The 22583-nt window shown below is 38.1% G+C and overlaps 1 protein-coding gene across 1 annotated transcript in view; it reads right to left on the bottom strand.

Annotated features, from left to right (window-relative positions):
• The window catches only part of LOC139130281 (uncharacterized), a 331155-nt gene that overhangs the window by 30517 nt on the left and 278055 nt on the right, over positions 1–22583 (bottom strand). Inside the window, exons 20-21 of the mRNA XM_070696034.1 lie at positions 18320–18376; positions 16158–16184 (exon numbers count right to left, since the gene is read on the bottom strand). Of these exons, the coding sequence (XP_070552135.1) occupies positions 16158–16184; positions 18320–18376 (84 nt within the window). The remainder of the gene's footprint in view (positions 1–16157; positions 16185–18319; positions 18377–22583) is intronic.

Below are 22583 nucleotides of genomic sequence, written 5' to 3'. Positions count from 1 at the left end.
AACTTTTTTTTGGCATATGATAACAGAGTAGACTCAGGTCAATTGACTAATACACGCTATCAAGGAAATTTCTGAGTTAATCGCCTGATATTTCTGCCAAATACGTACGATTTGTAGGAAAAATCAATTCTTGTTTAAATTTCGGTAGTTTTTTAAACAAACGTTTTATATTGTATCTATTTTATTGATCTCTTGATCTTTAAAATACTTATGTTTGGATCGTTTTGTGTCCGACTCTGTTCGTTATCGTTTTTCGCCTTGTTCCTAAAATGCAGTGAACTTTGGCCTTTATCAGTTTATCGCTGATGTTTGGATTTCTTTTGTATGCGATAATCTGTTGTTTGGTGAATAATTTCATAAATGTTTCGTCTTTTTCTGTATGTTTCAAGTTTCCATATTGTGCATATAGGCTATATTTTGTTGTGAACACTAGTGACTGGTTTGTCAATTCATTTGCTCGCTGGTGTTTTAGATGTGAATTTCGTTTGTAGTTTTCCGGTAGTTATCTGACGTATGCACAGTGTTGTTTTTTTAAATATTCATGACCCTAATGCGTATTCATGACAACCTTTGACGCCAATGCCTTAACCTACTTGCATCTGTCTAATTTCTGCGGGAAGCTGCTTGTACCAGATGTAGAGTACTTCGTATCTTTCTCTTTTCCTTGTCACTCAAGTACTCGTCTGGATAACCTCGATGGCAATGCCAGAAGGGGCGACTGCCATAATGGCCGCCAGTAGAGCGGGAATGATGGCAGCTAGCGTGCTGCTGATTAAAACAACTTTTGTGAAGTGTATGTTACAATATGTAAAAATCAGTACTTTGAGAAAGCTATAATGTGTTCTTGAACAAGGATGTAACATGCGCACGCATGCGCACTCTCTCCAACATGTCACTCGTTTTAGTGAAATACACGAAGTTACTTGAGCTCTGAATATCTGTGTCTGCGTCACTTATTCATGACCATCCACGATCAAAACATGGTGGCAGCGGTAAAACTTGAAGCCTAGATGAATCCTTGAACCAAAGAAAAGGACCCAAGGACGAAGAAACTGAATTTCTACGGCAACAAAACTGTAAGTTGTGATCGGACTGTATTCCGTATGAACGAACACACGTGTTTCTAATACACACGGCTATCATTGAAACCCGGCACTGTCTGAAACATTGTCGTTAGTACTGAGAAACCTAATACCGAAGCCGATCGCTGCAATACTCATTATGGCAAACCCCCAAGAGAACGCTCGTGTTACTTTACCGCCCAACGCACCACAGATTCCATTGCCTGCTCAGTTGGATGTAGGTGACAGCGCCACCTCAGCCGAGAAATGGAAAACATGGAAACAGGTATGGAACAATTATAGTGTGATAACGCAGCTGAATACTCAAACAACTGAATACCAGTTAGCCCTGTTTCTCCATGCCATTGGGCCTGAAGCTTTAGCAATATATAATGGATTTGGTTATGCAGAGGGAGAGGACAAATCCAAGCTAGACACTATTGTCAAGAAATTTGACACCCACTTTGTTGGTGAAACCAATGAAACATACCAACGATATCTATTCAACAAGCGTGTCCAAGAGCAAAATGAAAGCATTGATACCTACATTACAGCACTGAAAACCATAGCCAAGACATGCAACTTTTGTCAGTGCTTACACGACTCGCTCATCAGAGATCAAATAGTTGTTGGTATAAAGGACAATGCAGTACGAAAGCGTCTCCTGCAAGAACGCAAACTAACACTCAACCATTGTATCGACACATGCCGAGGTGCTGAAGCCACCGCATCACGTCTGAGAGCGATGGGAGGTTCAGAAGAAGTAAACAAAGTTAAGGCAAAGCCCACTCCCCAAAGAAAGAAGCAGAGTGATACTAAGAGTCACAAAGCCCAAGCTCCAAATACCAAACAGAATAGTATTGACTGCAAATTTTGCGGATACAACCATGTTCCTGATAAACAGAAGTGCCCTGCATGGGGAAAGACTTGTACATCATGCAAGGGTAGAAACCATTTCGCCAAGAAATGCTTGAAAACTCGCAAAGTACGTACTGTGCAAGACAACCAGTGCAGTGAATCCAGTGACTCTGAACCAGAATGGATAAATGTTGTGAAGGTCAACTCAGTGAATGACAAAGAAGTTCACGCAGAAATTCTTATCGATAACAAGCCAGTCCGTTTCCAGTTAGATTGCGGAGCAACGGCTAATATCCTGCCCATAAAGTACATCGGTAAGAGAGACATTAAACCATGTCACAATAATCTAGTAATGTGGAATGGCACTAAACTACAACCAGCCGGAGTATGTCGCCTGATCATACGCAACCCAAAGGGAATGAAGAAGTACTCTGTTGAATTCATTATTGTAAAGGAAAACCTAACTCCACTCCTAGGCATACAAGCGACACAACAGATGAAGCTGCTAACCATAAATAGAGAGAACTTCAAGGCAGTTAACTCAGTCTCCTCTGATGACAAGCAACACATTGTCAACAAATACCTGATGTCTTCGATGATAAACTAGGACAACTTGAGGGCAAAGTACATCTATATGTTAACCCAGATGCAACCCCTGTCACACTGCCATGTCGATCAGTACCCATCTCCGTAAAAGACAAATTGAAAGCCGAACTTGACCGACTTGTAGGGCTTGGAGCCATCACACCAGTTGACCAACCCACTGAATGGACCAGTCAATTTGTAGCTACGACAAAGAAGTCCGGAGAAATTAGGATCTGCATCGATCCGAAACCCTTGAACGAAGCGCTCAAAAGAGAGCACTATCAGCTACCGACCCTTGATGATGTCCTGCCTGAACTATCAAAGTCAAAGGTCTTCACCAAAGTCGACCTGTCGTCCGCATACTGGCACCTGACTCTTGATGAGGAATCCAGTCTACTTACCACGTTTATTACTCCTTTCGGAAGATATCGATGGCTTAGACTGCCTTTTGGCCTCAATGTCTCCAGCGAAATATTCCAGAAACGCTTACACCAAGCACTAGAGGGCCTACCAGGCGTACTATGCATTGCTGATGATATCACAGTCCACAGCGACACTGACCCAGGACACGATAACAACTTAGACAAGCTACTACAACGATGTCGTGAGAAAGGCATCAAACTCAAGCAAGCCAAGTTGAAACTACGATGCAAACAGATACCCTTCCACGGACACCTACTGACTGAAGACGGCCTGAAAGCTGATCCAGACAAGATAAAGGCAATCATAGAAATGCCCAGGCCAGAGAATCCTGAAGAAGTCCAGAGACTGAATGGTATGGTAAACTATCTTAGTCGTTTCCTACCACGCTATCTGACGTCATGAAGCCCATCAGACAACTCACTCATACTGATGTTAAGTGGGAATGGACCGAAACGCAGGAAGCTGCACTTCATGAAGTAAAGAAGCTGATGACGTCAGCGCCTGTATTAGCATACTACAACCCAGACAAAGAACTTGAAGTACAATGTGATAGTAGTCAGTCTGGCTTAGGTACCGTACTACTGCAAGAAGGACGCCCCATAGCATACGCAAGCCGAGCACTTTCACCAGCCGAAACGAGATATGCCCAGATCGAAAAGGAAATGCTGGCTATTGTCTACTCGATGGAAAATTTCATCAATACACTTATGGCCGACACACCACAGTATACAGTGATCACAAACCTCTGGAGTCAATACAGAATAAGCCGCTATCCAGAGCACCAAAGAGATTACAGAGAATGATGATCCGTCTCCAAAACTATGACGTGAAGATAGTCTACTGCAAAGGTAAGGACATGCACGTAGCCGATACTCTATCCAGAGCATACTTACCTCCTGATGGAACTAACAGAGAAACTGTGTTTGACAAAATCAATATGGTCAGTTTCTTACCTATAAGTGAGGAGAGACTGTCACAAATTCGCACAGCAACAGAGCAAGATAAATCCCTGCAGTCACTCCGAAAGGTAATCCAGTCCGGTTGGCCAGATACCAAGGACCAAGCACCAACACAAGTATCGCCATACTTCAACTTCAGAGATGAACTATCCATCCAAGATGGCCTCATCTTCAGATCGGAAAGAGTCGTCATACCACACAGCCTAAGAAAAGACATGATGACCCGCATACACTCATCACACACTGGCATTGAAGGTTGTCTGCGTAGAGCGCGCGAATGCCTGTACTGGCCAGGTATGAGTGCAGACATCAAGAACTACATCTCAGCCTGTGAAACATGCAGAACATATGAAACTAGTCAGTGCAAAGAAACACTGATGAACCACGAGATTCCACAACGACCATGGCAAAAAATAGCCTCAGATCTATTCACCTATGACAATCGTGACTACCTCGTAACCGTAGACTACTATAGCGATTTCTATGAACTGGACAAACTTCCAGACACAAAGTCCTCAACCATCATAAGGAAAACCAAACAGCACTTTGCCAGGTATGGAATACCGGAACAAGCTGTAAGTGACAACGGACCACAGTACATATCTACTGAATTTGCAGAATTCGCTAAGCAATGGGACTTTGAACACCTCACCATAAGCCCATACAACAGCAAAGCTAATGGCAAGGTCGAAGCAGCCGTCAAGAAAGCCAAACAACTCTTGAGAAAGTGCAAGAAATCCAACAGCGACATCAACCTTGCACTACTCGATCAACGCAACACCCCAACACAACAAGTAGGCTCCAGTCCAGCACAACGCCTAATGAATCGTAGGACCAGAACACTACTTCCAACCGCAGCCAGTCTACTGAAACCAAGGTCATTCAACTCGGAAAGCGAACGAGACAGAATGAAGAAAAAGCAAACTGTACAAGCAGCATATTACAACAGGAATGCACATGACTTACCAACGCTAGAAGAAGGTGATGTTGTTAGAATGAAACCGTTCATCCTAGGACAAAAGAAATGGCCAAAAGCCATCGTCACACAGCGCCTGGATGGAAGATCATATGAAGTTAAATCAGACAACACAATCTACCGACGTAATCGAGCGCACCTCAAGAAACAACAGAACCACCAGATACCAAAGAGTTGGCACCAACAGACGCAATCCTGAACGCTCCCATTTCCATCAAACCACCATTGCCTGCAAGTACCCCTCCACCACCACGTCTGCCAGCTACCAAGGAAACAACTTCGTCGCCTCCGCCCCCTCCGACTGAAACAACACTGTCTAAATCACCAGTGAAATCCAGAAGCGGCCGTATAATAAAACAACCAACCTATTGGAAGGACTACACCACTTGAAAACTTTGTTCTGTGTTCTATGCTAGTTTTAACACACTACTGTAACTATGACTACAGTTGCCAAATTTATTCATGTTTCATAAACCTTTCGTTACAAATTCAACAAAACATTGATACTCAAAGAAACTTTATATTATCTTATGCATGCTGAAACAAAGTTGATATTTTAATCATGTTTATTGTTGTATTTGCATCTTGAGAATGTTTTTGTTCTAAAAAAAAAAAAAAAAAAAAAAAAAAAAAAAAAAACAAAAAAAGTTCACTATTACTATGTCCACCAGAGGCCTGAGTACGGTAACGCGGACAATTGATATGAACATTCCAATTCATGAACAATTAACATCATATCAGGACTCCCTACTATCCTTTAAAAAAGGAAGGATGTTACAATATGTAAAAATCAGTACTTTGAGAAAGCTATAATGTGTTCTTGAACAAGGATGTAACATGCGCACGCATGCGCACTCTCTCCAACATGTCACTCGTTTTAGTGAAATACACGAAGTTACTTGAGCTCTGAATATCTGTGTCTGCGTCACTTATTCATGACCATCCACGATCAAAACAATGGTCAAGCCCTTATTGATTCTGCCAATTGTCTTGTAACTGCACTGGTAAGGCCCCCAAAAAGTGTGTGTTTCCTGTAACATGCTCTTCAAAAAATATGGTAGGTAGGTAGGAAATGTTTTTGCTAATTTTTTTTCTCTCTCTCTTTCTCTGCAAAAAAGAAAATGGGAAAATTTTAATACCGTCAATTGAATTTCTCAACTCATGAATTATTAAATAAACCAATACTCTCCTCAGACCAAACAAATTTCAAAGGCCGTGCACAGCAAACATTGTTAACGAAACCATGAAACGTGGAAATGGCTTAACACTGAGAATAAGATTTATTTCTCGAAACAGTGTTTCACAACATGCTTTTCAAACACCTGAAAGCAGGCACCAATATCGACCCGAAATCTATCACAAAGTCCATGAAAAATTGACACAAAACCAAAAGTTCGGATAATCGATTTAAATGCCTAAAACAAACTAATCGTTTTCAGATTAGTACAACATTTACTATTAACAAAGCGAGCACTAGCAACGCTCAAAATATGCCCTAAAACAAAAATCACGAGCGTAAAGTTGGCGTCATACTCATCCTCATCCTCAGCCTCAGGGGTTACGCTAAAATGAGGATGAGGATGACGCTACAGAGTCAGCTTCACGGGCGTCAGATCCGAGTATTCCCGAATGCTTCTGATGAAATGATAAGTGTAAAACGACTTTAAAAATGTGCTCCAAGTTTCATATCACTGAAAATGTTTATCAAAACACAGTGGGGTTTGTATTTCATAATATTTAGTAACCTCTCCTCTTAATATCCGTTTCTCACGATGTAGTTACAACGCAACATTCTTAGCCCTCAATTTCCTTAAAGTTCAAAGGTTGTATGTTTAATACATTGACTTTTCAGGCCTCAAGTCATAGTTATACAAGTTAATTGTTTTATATGTCCTCTGAATAATTAGGGCTTTCATATCGCCTCTCATGGTGGCGATTTTTACACATTTCGGACCATGTATACCTTTTTTGCACCAATCTTTGGAAAATCTTAACGCAAGAGTTGAGAGGATACCAACAAACACATCCGTGGATCCATGGACTAAAAATTACGAACATTTCCAAAAAACTAGTCTATACGAGATATTCTAACGATAAAATATTACCTGCGAACCAGTTTTACGATTCAAAAGAAATTTGAGAAAGAATGGAGTTGTTACTTTCTAAAGTTATGGGCGAATTTTTATCATTTATCCGTCATCGGGTAGCGTAACTTCGGCAATCTTCGGATACGACGCTGAAGCTGACGCTGAGTTGCATCATTTTCAGCATCAGCTAGAAGGGTCACCTGAGGCTGAAGATGAGGATGAGGATGACGCCAACTTTACGTTCGTACAAAAATCCTTATAAGTGTCCAGAAACTCAGGTCGATACTGGGTCATGTTAATTATAATATGACACCACACACTGGATCGCTCACTATAGAGTCAGTCAATAGTGGCTAACTCTCTCAATAACAAATCTGGCTTCTCCTCCTCGAGGACGAAGATGACTTCATCACACAACCAAGCGGAGGGGATACAAAACAAGAGAGCGACTGATGAAGGAACCCCATTTTTGGTTCCGAAACACCGTTAAGACGAATCACTCAATCAACAAACCGGTTTACCGGGGACCCAGATCACATGACTAGGGTCAAAGCACTATCGATTCACCGGTGTCTCGCCATGTATTCCACACAAAATAAATGCAATGATCCTTTTATTCACCATATCGTAATATTAAACAATCTTGGTAGAGCCAATGTGTGGAGTTGCCCTCATTTTCCTTTGATTGTAAACAGAAACAAGAAGCATTGACAATCAATGTACCATGACATAGCTTTTGACATTTTGTGATGCAGATAAAGACTCTCTTGCTGCTTTTTGCTGCTGCTGATTGTTTACTTTTTGCAAATGGGCGGTAAGTGATTGGCATTTTGCCAAGTTCATGGCAAGCATTACACATTGGTAAGACAATCTTGTATTGTTTTTTTTTAATTCAGCATCTATCTGTGCCTTATCACAACCACAGTGGGCACAGACATCTTTGTGTCCTACATCAGCTCCATAATACGGGATATCTACTGGTACAGCACAGCTGAGATGTGGCCGCAAAGCACTTTTTTTATGTAGCCGGTGGTGACAGCTCTGCACCACAGGATAGTCATTCTCTGAATACATGAGGATTGCCTCAAACCTAGCCCTGCGTACAGGTCTGTGTGTTCCCGGCATTATACGGCCTGTGGTGGAGGCCGTATAACGCCGGGAACACACAGACCTGTACGCAGGGCTACCTCAAACCTTGAAACCTGGAAACCGGGGTGGTAGTCTTGTAATATTTCTTCTAAATTACGCCTGTGTTCCAAAGTTGTCAGCAAAGACATTTTTCATTGAACGTGATCGCATTTCTCACATGTTACGGAAAACACGCTTGCACAAGCAGTCGCCATTGTTGTTTAATGACGTCATGAAATCACGCGTGATTTAAAACTTTTGCCAGCCTATCTCGCGGAATTTATTTTTTAAGGTCCAAAAAAGTTAGGGTCGGGGGGTTTGAACTAGGGTAGGTCAGGTTACCGGAAACAATTTTGTTTGGCCTAAGCAACAGTTCTTCTTTCAGCATAATCAGCTTGCCTGGTTGGTGGCGTCTGTAAAGACTGACACAATCACCATAGTTCTATAATTTTACATGCAAATCTCCTTGCGATTATATATATATATATATATATATATATATATATATATATATATATATAATATATAGATAGATAGATAGATAGATAGATAGATAGATAGATAGATAGATAGATAGATAGATAGATAGATAGATAGATAGATAGATAGATAGATAGATAATCGCAAGAGATTTGCATGTAAATAGCAGCATAAAGCAGCTACAGTTGCTCCAAAAATATGGGCAGATAATCAAAGCCCACAACAACCAGATACTACATAAAGACAGGGAACAAGAGAAGTTGTGCAACTGTCGCAAAAAAGACGATTGTCCACTTTCAGGAAACTGCCTCACCTCTTCAGTAATATACAAAGCCACTGTCACCACAAACAACGATCAGAAACACTACATTGGACTCACGGACTCAACCTTCAAACAAAGATACACGTATCACAAGTATACATTCAAAACACCCAAGCACAGAAATAGCACAGAACTCTAAAAATAATATGGAAACTCAAAGACAACAACAGAAACTACGATATCAAATGGTCAATTATCTACAGAGCTCCCCCTATTCAAATAAAACCAAACGCTGCAACCTTTGCATAACAGAAAAACTCCATATAGTTTATTCAGACAGCAAATCAACCCTCAAAAACGATCAGAATTCCTCTCAGAATGCAGACACCGCAGCAAATTCCTCCTCATTAATAACTGACCTGCCATTGGCCGCATCCGCTTATTTGAATATGCATACTCACCTGCAATACAATATAAACAGTCCCATTCCCTCCATATCCTCACTCCTGATGATTGCTTAGCGCATGAAACAGCCTGTGGAGTGACAACTATACAAGTTCCTAGATTCTCAGTATATATATATATTATATAAATATATATATATATATATATATATATATATATATATATATATATATATATATATATATATATATATATATATATATATATATATATAATATCTGATCAATATCCATCTGGTGTACAAAACGATCAGAGACGAACCATACGAAAGATGAAAACTTGCTACATATTAGTACATATATGTTACAAATTTGATACACACTTTAATTGAACATTTGAAATGTGCACCAAGTTTGTACTAGTTTGGTACACTCTATGGGATTTTTACATTTGTAATTGTGAAATTTATACCGAGCTTGTAGATACATGTGAAATTTACTTCAAGTTTGGTACGAACGTCAGATTTATATCTGTTCCTTGTGGCACAGTTTTGTACTGTATTGAAAAAAATGATTGAAGTGATCACCCTGTGTTCATTGTACAAAATGACAAATTAATTCATTTTACTTTTAAAAAATAAAATGCTGTCGGTTGTTAAACATATATGAATTAGGTTACGCATGGAATGCACAAATATATCAAACCAATGCAACATTTCCTGGAATCATGAATGAAAAACATCAGTCAACTGAAACTTAGTTCATATGCCATTTTTTCAAACAATTTTCTTGGACGTATGTTTGATTAGGACCCAAAAATGGTAATCGAATTCCAGTTAAAGACTTTTTGTTCCGCTTACTGGTCGTAACCATTTAATGTACCTGTCAGGTGTACGCCAAAAACATTCATACCAGTATGCGCTCATACTCTCATAGCAGAGAAAAGTCATTGCCTGGCTATATATCATGATCGTTACTTGCATTATTATACATGTCCAAAGACCATGAATACCAGCTGACATCAAATGTAATCAAATGATTGATTTGATTTAAAGTGCCTAAAAGTTGGTAAAAAGTAATATACTCTCCCTTATCACGAGAAACTGACGTTTGAGATCCATGACAGCATCCAGGACACAGGTCACACAGGTAATTATATAGTCTAAATTAAAAGATCACATGTCATGAAGAAAGACACTTGATTGGCTAATTTTGCCAACACCAGCATTTGAACTCTAGTACATACTAAGTCATGACTTTGCCTCAGCAGTCAAATTTACGATCTTTCTACACGCCGTTTGGAGACAAATTGTAGATTATTTCTGTCATCAAACGATTGAGGGAACAAAGAAGATATTTGGGAGTACAATTGTTGTTTGAAGGATATTGCCTACGTTTGACACGATAGTTCATGTGAGTTAAACACATTCAGTGGATCATGAATGTCCATTATGTGTACACTCAAATGGTCTTAAACACTTCCACGGGTTTTCAGTAAGGTTTCGCGCTAGAGTTTGCTGCTTTGACATGTTCCATTCCACAGAGGACTATTTCAAACCAATCACTGTTCTTTGAGAACATCATATGACAACAAGAAGTGATCTGTATCCCTATTGATCATTGCATAGGCACTCCTCTGCATGCTGTGCATAGGAATAACGCCGTACAAGTTATGCATGACAGGGTTTTATCAGTTTTATTTTCGTCACAGTTGTCGGTATTTTAAGGTGGAAGAAAGTTTTTGGACTCAGCAGAACTACTCTATCATCCAAGTAGTGTGGGATTTGGTGGTGTTTAGTTGTTTGCTTTTGGAAGTTGGACTGAGCACTAAGTGTCTGTTCAAATATCGCTGTTAAGTCAAGGTCATCACATACTCCATGGAAATTATCATTTTATTTTTTGGTGGCCATGGAAATTGTTTTACCATGATTTTGCTGTTATTGCTTTTTGATTGGAACATGTAATAATACAATATTAAGTTAAAACTCATGTTTTCCATGTACATTCCATCGGGAAAGGTATTTTGAAATGTTTAAAGTGAATTTTATTCGTTAACAAAAGTACATGTAACAAAAAATGCTAAATTTTTTGAATACGTTTTTCATAGTTAACTATTCATTAGAATTTAACAATATTTTTTCACCATTCAGTTTCTATTTGGTACACATTTGAAAAAATTGTGATCTGTATGATCTTCTTTCAAGAGATAGAATTTACCATTTTTCAATGTAAATTCCATTGTCAGGGAATGTTTTGAATTATAGTGTACTATACATATATGCCAAAAAGAATATATTTTACAGCTCATTTTATGTAGAAAGTACAATTATTGTATGATTATTATAGTAGAGATATTTTGTTTTATTCTACAGTAATATATTGTGTGTTTTAGTTAACAATTTCTTGTCTGAGAAGTTCCTTTTTTCTTTTTACAGTGCAGTATAGTTGAATGTGTCGTAGGGTGAGTGCGTGTTGGATGTAGTAATATCCTCTCAACTTTTTCATAGATGTTCAAACCTAGCATCTGGATACATGACTTGAGGGTGAATTTTAGAATCTGCTGCTCAAAAGGTAAACATATCTAAAGAGCACATTTACAAGCCACATTAGAAATAATAATTTGTATACAATACAATGGGGAGAAGCAGCACGATGATGTCATGTACCACATGTTGTGTGAGCATTGCTTTTGAAACAGACACTGTCAGGAATTACAATCATCTAAATCCCCTGAAATGTTACCAGGGCAACAGTATGTCTGTTGTTGCTAAGGTAACAAATACCGTGGCCTAGATAATAAATATCTCTTTCCCCCATCCCCAAGCTTGGTGCACGCTTATACAAACAAATCACCTCTACATTCTCTGTGCAAACTTGGTGCAATGTTCATCACACTCTCCACACATACTTGCTGCTAACTTTGCCAATATTTGAATCAAAGTGTATATAACTGATAAAACATTTGGTGCTTGTTTGGGCGTCAGAATTTGTATCAAGTTTGTAACAAATAAGAAATGCAAACTTGAGGCAAATTTTGATCTTTCGTAAGGGGAGGGCTTCAACTGCGTCAACACTGGCTGTTATAACAGCAGCAAGAGCTTCTTGTACGAGCATATCCATAATTTTTACACGATCCTCTTCTTATGAAGCAACACCATCATCCATAAGAATATTAACGTCCCTCAACGAAGTATGAAAGGAGTACTCATTCTATTCACAAAGAGACAGGTGTAGGTCTGGCTGGAGAGCGACTTGTTTGTGAATCCAGACATTGAAAGAATGTGATGTTCAAAGAATTGCAAACACATTCTATGCGTGCCGATACTTCATAGAGGGCTTCGAAGACCAGGACCTCTTTTCTGGTGAAGTTCATGTTTTGAAGAACAAGTTCTGCCTGTTTATGGACTTGAGAAGCTTCAGGCAAGAAGTGTTCAATGGCCATGGCCTAAAAGTGATGAACAAAAAGGATGGAGTGCAGCTGGAAGTCCGCCAAAAATGCAGCCATGGCAGATCAGGACAACAATCCTACGTGCTGGCCTACGTGCACAATATATTGGTACAAAGCAGCCTTAGTGGTATCCTCTTCTAAGTATAGGCACATGCAGCTAACGGTTGGCGGGAGAGAGATGGATGGCAGTTTGTTGGTAGAGCCACCCTTCAATATGATCATAATAGGACCCACCTGTGGCGGTAAGACAGAGTATGAGTCTGTTGAGGAGACCGTAACATCATAAATTTGAGTACATTATTTTCTTGTGCCCCACTAATACCTGAACAACCAAACAAAACAAGAGCTTCCTGTACACAGACTTGGTACATCCAATTGATCATCCGCACGGACATGAGTTAATGGGTAAAATGGTCCAAAAAAATATACAAGGAGGCAGTCGCTGATTGTTTTAGATGACTACGTCACGTCAAAAGACATGAAGAAGTGGAGCAACAAGCTAGTCAACTATAGTTCATTGCCCGCACAACTATCTCAGTGTGGGGTCCTGATGCATCAACACCAAGCATCAGCAAGGGTTAGAGGGAACATAGGGATGATCGTGCTTTCTATACTTTTCTATACTTATATATATATATATATATATATATATATATATATATATATATATATAATATATATATATATATATATATATATATATATATATATATATATATAAAAGGGATTGAGGTTTTTATCATGATTTTGTAATAACATTATTCTAGAGGTGGCCTTACCACGTTCTATTAGATTCATTACAAGATTTCTGTGGGCATCCTCTTTGCAATGGAGAGGTTTGTAGTTCAGTTAGATGTGTGTCTCTCCATTGAGTTACTGAACAAATGCAGCAAATTCTCATGGTCAAGATACATGTATGGTAAACCGGGTTTACATGCCCTGGATGTGAAGAATTAAAATGGAGATACTAGTGGGTGTTGGTTGGTTTTCTTATAAATCGGTCATAATTTTGCCATTACCATTGAGGTGAACTTTGACGTCTAGAAATAGAAAACTTTGCTTGGATTCTTCCATGGTTAATTTGATAGTTAATGATATCACTTAATATATTTAAAGAAGGTGGTAATGGCTTGTGGGTTTGTTACGAAAATGCTGTAAATGTCATCGATAATACTGTGCCATTGGAGCAGTGTTGATGGTGCGTTCTGTACATGATTTTTTTCCTTCAAGGTTATCCATATAAATAATTGCATGACTGGGTACCATATTTTGGCACCTGACTGTGTTATTAACCTGTAAGAAGTGTTGATTAATGTCAAGCGTTATTATTGAGCTTCATTTAGGTAAGTGTCCTGTATTACAAATGGTCGGTAAAAAGTGAGTCGTGTCTTTGATGCACTATTGCAACTTCGCTGCTAATGGTTGGAGATAATCATTTATATATTGTCAGTGTTAGATGGTTAATAGTTGAAATAATTGGTATGAATGGAGTGTCCTCTTTGTGAATGTTTTGCAACATATAAAACATGTGCTTTTTTGATTTGTTGCAATCTCACAAAAGCAGAGAGAAATGCTTTGGAACCACACACTGACAGGAAAAAAGAGGGAGTGGATCTACGAGCATGGAGACAAAGGAGCATACAGATACTGTAATAATGAACAGGTCAGAGTCCTTCTTAGAAGCTGATAAGATTCTGAATTATACAAAACATTACAAAGGACTCAAATCGGATCGCACGAACACAATCAATATATAAATCAAAACAGCCATAAATGATGAATCGTAACACTGAAATATTCCCATTAACCTCATGATTAACTACCTTTACTTATCTTAATGAATTTGCAACACAGCGTTTCGTTTCATGGTGAAAAAGTGGTTGATACAGCATTACTGTCTTCCGTGCATTACGTATATGAATTGTATTAAAAGTTTTACCGAGTATCGCGACACTTGTCGGAAAAGCACGTGTTTGTAGCACATGCACACGATCTAGCAAACTGTAAAACTCGACAATAAACCTACCAATCAAAAATACAACAAGGCCAGACACAGCGCACAACTGTACCATTCACATTAAATGAGTCAAAATAATGTGTGGAGTGCTATGGTTACGGTCATAGGATTGTTCAGAACAGCAGTTGCTATGCTTCCCCAAATGAGCGTGAAACACATTTACTGTTAAGAAGCAAATATGCACAGCTTTCAAAGCGCGTTAGCAATAGCCAGTTTTGCTGTAAATGAGAGATATATTATTACGAATGCGTAAAATGACACACAAAACATAATCTTGTTCCAGCATACATGATTTATGTATCATGAACGTGACTAGTTTGCCCCGGAATAATTCTAATCTGCTGTGCTGTCAGGTCGCAATCCTAAACTTCTTTACAAACCGATGTATTAGGTCATAGCAATGAATGATAGCTTGACGACTTTTAAATAGTTCACAAAATGCCGGTATTTATGTCCGAGTACTCTATAGGGTGGAGCTATTGTCCGATACGCATAGCATCGAGGACAATACCAAAGTGTATGATCGAGGCAGACATAAATCCCGATATTTTGCAAATAAGTTTAATATCCACCCTTTCTCGTCGAAGTTTATTTGAATAGTCGAAAGTAAAGTGTCCTGTCGTACAGTGTGTCGCTCGATCGCAAGCAGAGTTGAAGCGCGGCCAACGTACACAATAAAAATTCAACCTGCGCATCGCAGTGCACGTGCTAGTAATTGTGATTCGGTAGAATTATTTCATATAAATTTACAGAATGTGGACTTGCCAACATTCACTGCTTGTCTAAGTGATCGTTAGAAAAGGTAATTTGCAAAAGAGGTAACGAAATATTGTCTTGTTTTCCCTGTGTTTCAACTTAGCCGGCTATTGAACCACTCTTTTTTGGGAGTGGAGATTTAGCCGACTGGTTCTGTCTCTGGCCTCTCAGCTAGGCGACTGATGCCGTATGTTGTGGGTTCGAATCCGATTGAAAACTATCCGTATTTTCAATGAATCACTTACGAGGTCAAAGGTCAAATAGCAGCCAATAACAACCACATTTATTTTACTCTGCATCAATGTTATGGGACTCCACATCTGGTATACCGAAACTTACTGAACCATGAAACTCCATAGGTTGCAGACGTAGGTGCATAATAATTGCTCGTATTGCACAGTGAGGATCAAAAACATCGTACACAGTATTTTCTGTTTGAGATTATGACTGGCATGATGCAGACAATTTTATAAGCAAATTTTTTCTTGCAAGCATTCGCTTTCATCAATGTTCATAATGTTGCATGTATGAAACATAATTTGTGCTGAAGAATCTTGAAAGGCAGAGCTTTTAACACATGTTTTGCATGGGCTTATAGGTATTTAAAGGTGACATCTACGTGGATGCAAAAAAGTGGACCCGACACAGTAATCTGTCACTTCTGTTTGTTCCAGTGTTACTATTGGTTATTTATCAGCTTATCAGTTACTTACTTTTTCTGTTCTCTTCTGCTTGGTGACCTAAAGAGCCACAAAAAGTAATGAACAAAGTTAAAAAAGGTAATAATTTAAAGGAGTCATGCTAAGCAAGAAATGCCGCCCGAAGCGCAAACTTCGACCCAAATACTACTACTACTACTACTACTACTACTACTACTACTACTACTACTACTACTACTACTACTACTACTGCTGCTGCTGCTGCTGCTGCTGCTGCTGCTGCTGGTACTACTACTACTACTACTACTACTACTACTACTACTACTACTACTACTAACTACTACTACTACTACTACTACTACTACTACTACTACTACTACTACTACTACTACTACTACTACTACTACTACTACTACTACTACTACTACTACTCCCACAGGGATTTCATTAAATGTTTGGTCAACAGATGAATAAGAAATATCAACAGGCTAGTGTTTAAGTGACGCGACTGAAGACCAAAAGTCATCGGCAGAGCTCTAGAGGGGAATGTGCCCCCTCTCGAAAGGGGGGTCCTTAAGATTTTAGGCTTTTCGGAGGCTATTTTGAGCCCTTCTGTACACGGTTAAGAAACCTCCTAAGGATTTTCATAATTAAGTTTTTGTTAGATTTTAGAGTAATTTTGAAGCTTTCTGATTGGTGGTCAGTTTTTTAAGGTACCTTAACTGTATAATTAATACAATCGAAAAACTCTGCATTTGAAAATTAGTTAGTAAAATCAGCGAAGTTGCTCTTACTACATGATTGCAATACAGATTACATTGATTTTAATACTTAGCCAACTACACATTACACACAGGAACACATTCACAAAAAGATATTTACTAAGTGTAAAGATTATTTTTTCTTTTTTGTGTTATTGTACTAATTCATAATTTGCTATCATAAAAAAATTAAAATGGTTTCCAATTTCGTCATGTATCAGCAGTTATTTTCTACTGCAATTTTGCTATGTTGTCTTCGCTTCGGATTCCTATATCTAAAATAGACCTGATATTGAAAAATTCAAAGTTCAGTACAAAATACACATATGATTGAGCGTATGCATAGTTTTCTCATTTCTTCATTAAAACCACTAGATACTTAAACTTACGGCTTACGAAATCCAATTCTATACGGCCGACGACGATCAACTTTGCTCGTTCACGTAACCGTAACAGAATTGACTCTTTACCGGCAAGGTATGCGATGCATATGGACATGCCTGCGAATAGCATGGGTATCGACTCGTCTGTTCTCCCAGACAGACCACGTTTATGCGCAAATTCATGACTAGAAACGAGATAAAACAACCAAACCTACTTTCCTTGTGCTTGGATAACTTTCTCGAACCAAAAAATTCATCTGTTGCCTCTTGGATACACCGGATCGGCGACGGTATTAACTTCCTGATGCCTTTGTGGGAGGCTATGCTAATTAACTGTGTTAAACATTTTAGCCAATAAGAGCAGTCGATACATGTCGAGGATGTTAACGAAAAAATAAAATAAAATACTACATAGATTGTACATCTAATGATGTATGGAGGACAAGCATGAGACCCCGAGTTGATCAAGGAGTTAAGCGATAAGCCCGTAATTAACCTAGCGAAACTATGTTTGTACGTTTTCTTTATCGCTTATGAAAGTGGGTAAAAGAAGCAATCTAGACATGATTTCAATCGGCGGTTACCCTGCTTTCCGGAGGCGCGAAATAATGAAAGCCCTTAACTGCTACTACTACTACTACTACTACTACTACTACTACTACTACTACTACTACTACTACTACTACTACTACTACTACTACTACTACTGCTGCTGCTGCTGCTGCTACTACTACTACTACTACTACTACTGCTGCTGCTGCTGCTACTACTACTACTACTACTACTACTACTACTACTACTACTACTACTACTACTACTACTACTACTACTACTACTACTACTACTGCTGCTGCTGCTGCTGCTGCTGCTGCTACTATTACGTAACAACAACAACAACAACAACAACAACAACAACATAATAATAATAAGAAGAATAAGAATGATAATAACAATAATAATATCTCAGTATGTAATGTTGCATCATAATTACTGACACACTTTTTGCAAAGCAGTAACAAGTCTTTGCTGTTTCTGCCACAAAATACGTGAAACATAAAGAAAAGTTTCATACACATTCCCCCAAACACCATCTTTAAGTTCTCTTGCTCTGCTTTTCGCGCGTCCTCGTCTGGGGAATGAAAAAAGATACATTTATTACCTTGTTGCAATCAAATAAGGCAGGTGTCTGTAGGTAATGTTTTTGATACTTTTATAGAACTCCTGAAGACAAGATACCGTGATAAAGTGTGTTCAACACTTTTGCAGTAGCAAATACTAGCTAAGCTATAGGCAAACAGATCCCTTTGCTCTTTAAGCCCTGGTTATATAATAATGATCAAAAGTGTAGAGAGGCGCACGCCATCCTCCAAATCTACTATATATATAAATAGTACAGAATTTACATGTAACATAACTCACATTTAATGATATGATACTGTTTTTAGAATGACAAATTACGTCCAAGTGATGTAATATTTTAAAGTTCGAGAAGAAAATCTTTACAGTAACAGTAATTATGACATTCTAGATGGTCACAATTTTAATGACAACGTAAGTAATATGCATGATTTCCCACCAATGAATAAAACTACGCCTACATTTCTATTTTTGCGACCAACTGTAATTGTTAATTCGTTCCTAAGTTCCATGATGTTGATTAATTATACTCACTATGCAGTGGGCTCAGTCTATAAATATCACATGGTCACGTTGTCAAAGGCCATTAGTTTATAGTTGCATTCTGATTTACTGATTAAATGGTTGATTGTTGTTGAAAGTGACTTTTAATTCTGATTCGAAGAAAAATTTTCTCATATCAATGCTGCTTACTCACTGTAACTAAGGACAAGAATATATATATATATATTTCTTTCTGATCCTTGTGATCTGTGGAAAAGTGGTGCGACGGCATGAAGTGCGGAAAGAAGTGAAAGAGAAGCAGACAAGGTTTTTAATCGATATTTTAGGTCACAAGAAGAAATAAAATTTAGTCATTGCCAGATGTGAAAGGAAGGTGCTCACGTGGTTTACAACAGGTTTATTATATAGTACTACGCTTCATAGAACAATCAGATGTCTGTCAGATCATTATATACAGCAGGCTTCATCAACATTCGCACAGTACTCTCGGAGTTAAATCACTAATTACAAAACTTTATTCAATATGCAAGTGAGCTGCGACTTGATACTGCTCAATGCTTCATTTGACGATTAGCTATCTATCAGATCAACATTTGAAGCACGTTTCAGCAAAGTTAATGTTGTAATTTTCTGAGTAATATCACTAATTACGAAGTTCATTAAATGTGCAAATAAGCCCTTTACTTACTCACATTGCTCAATGCTTCACGGGACAATTAGACATTTATTAGAGCAATATCTGCAGCAGGTTTAACAATATTTGGTGCCATAATTTGGGAGTAATGTCACTAATTAAAAGTTCATTAGATATGCAAATAAACCCTCAATTAACTTCATACTACTAAATATTTCTCAACACAGTAAGCTATCTGTTGGATCAGAATCTGCATCAGACTTCATCAAATTTAGTGTAGTTATTTCAGGAGAATACAAGTAATTACAAATATTCACTGCATATGCAAATGAGTTATTTGCTAACTTTTCACTACTCAATGCTTCACGCGACAATTAGATATGTATCAGATCACCAAATTGCGTGCCATGATGAACCCTAAATGCTTCACAACACAGTCATATATCTGTCATATTATATGACTGATTACAAACTTCATTAAAGAAGCGATTATTTAACTTGACACGGTCAAATGCTTCTCAGTACAATTAGACATCTATCAGATCAATAGTTGTAGCAGGTAAAATCAAATTTGATGTAGGAATTTTGGAGTGATATTTCTTATTACAGAAGTTCATTACATGTAATTGATTATAATTGACATTAAACTCATAGTATCACCATAATATTCCGAGATTGTCTTCCTTGAAAAGTTTCATCAAATTGTGTGCACTATTTCTTTATATATGTTGACGCTCATTACTTTCTCCATAGGAAACCATTATATGAAAAAATGAAATGTCATAACTTTATAAATATGCAAGCCACACTAAACAAACAGAATAAGTTTTTCCATTCGCATATGGTACCTGTTTACCAAATCTGATTTTCATCCGTTCGGGCGTTTTTGAGATATCATGTACACAGACAGCCAGACAGACACACAGACACACAGACACACAGACAGACAGACACCGCTACGACATTTGCTAGCGTGTGTGAACTCGTGGGCTTGGTTGAATGTTGTTTTTTTTCTGGGCATGCGTCACACCTGGATTGATTGCACGTATGCCGACTAATGTCACAACAACTTTATCCTTACTGACCACTCAATAACGATATTTTTTACTTTAGGGACGAAAGTGGAAATTTGATGAAATTTAATTGGGAAAGAAGCTTAGCATATATCATAATGTACATTTCAAACGCGAAATCGTAATGATAGACAAAACAAAATCCTTTATTCATAATGTGTGATATTTAAATAAAAAAACTAAACAGAGCAATCACCTTGTTGAACGCATTTTGATTGACAATCCTCCATAAAGTACATAAATACATCAGTGAAAGGAAAGAAAAATGGGAGCAATATATGCTAAAAGAAAACGAAGTACTTTGGCAAATGTGTTTCTAATTGATGAGAAGCAAATCTAGCACATTACTCATTTTGAAATTAACTTTGAAAAGTGATATCTATTATTTTTTTATTTTAACGCCTTCAAAATAAGGGATATACTAATACGCATACAGTTATAACCAACGAGGAACGATCGATAAATCTGTAACTGTGTCACGCAGAAATATATATTTACCGGCCATTCTGATGATTCTTTTAAACTTTCTTTCATAGTTTCGTCGTGAGCCATCTCAGTAACAATACCAATGGGTTTCACAGCTTTTGTAAGTCGTTAATCAAGTATCTTGCTTGCAAGCGAGTAACAAATAGAACACATGGCATTCATATGATGGATAATGTCATAATAAACAGAATACTTCAATGGAAAGTTCTATTACTCAGGTATGTTAATTCATGGGCAAAGGTTTACTTGCATGTAAAATCAGTTTGAACATACTTTTTAATCAGACTTGGAAAATTAGCCAAAATATGTTTTGCGGTCGATCAAATTGAAAATTATTAGTCCCCACGGACACCATCTGGTTGGACTTATCGGTTTGGTCATGTCCTTGTGTCCGTGCATGCGTCCGTGCGTGCGTGCATGTGTATCATCATTTCACGCAGATATCTCAGTGATGCCCGAAGCTATTCCATTCAAACTTAGTACAAGGATTACTTCATATGTCATACATATGCACGTCGATTCGTTTTGTGATACGATCCAATATGGCCACCTTGCGGCCATTTTGTTACGATTTTTTATGTACTGAGCCATAACTCAGACATGTTTAAGCTGATTTTATTTAAAGTTGGTACAAAGACATTGACCTATGTCATACATATGCACGTCAATTTGTTTTGTGATACGATCCGATAAGGCCGCCAGGCGGCCATTTTGTTACGATTTTTTAAGTACGAGGCCATAACTCAGGCATATCTAACCGATTTTATTCAAAGGCGGAACAAGGACATTAACCTATGTCATACACATGCACATCAATTTGTTGCATGATATGATCCAACATGGCCGCATGGTAGCCACTTTATTAACATTTTTCATGTCCTAGCCAAAACTCAGGCATGTCTCGACCGATTTTATTCAAACTTGGTACAAGGACATTGACCTATGTCATACATATGCACATTGATTTGCTTTATGATAAGATCCAATATGGCCGCCGTGTGGCAATTTTGTCACGATGTTTCCATGTGTGGAGTCATAACTCGAACATGTTTCAACCGATTTTATTCAAAGTTGGTAAAAGGACATTGACCTATGTCATACGTATGCACGTCAATGAGTTTCACCATATGATCCAATAATGCAGCATGGCGGCCATTTTTTTTTACAATTTTTTCATGTCCTAGCCAAAATTCAGGCACGTCTCAACCAATTTATTCAAAATTGTTACAAGGACATTGACCTCTGTCATGCATATGCACATTGATTTGTTTTAGAATAAAATTAAATATGGCTGCGTGGTGACCATTTTGTTACTATTTTTCATGTCCGGAACCATTACTCAGACATGCATCAAGCGAATTTATTCAAAGATGGTACAAGGACATTGACTTATGTTATACATATGTACGTCTATTTGTTTCACGATATGATCCAATATGGCCACATGGTGGCCATTTGTTAAGTTTTTTTTTCATGTCGAGAGCCATAACTCTGGCAAGTCT

This window comes from Ptychodera flava, chromosome 3 (assembly GCF_041260155.1).
Source record: "Ptychodera flava strain L36383 chromosome 3, AS_Pfla_20210202, whole genome shotgun sequence".
Lineage (NCBI taxonomy): Eukaryota > Metazoa > Hemichordata > Enteropneusta > Ptychoderidae > Ptychodera > Ptychodera flava.
Note: the sequence above shows the minus strand (reverse complement) of the source record. Positions and strands in the feature narration are given on the sequence as shown.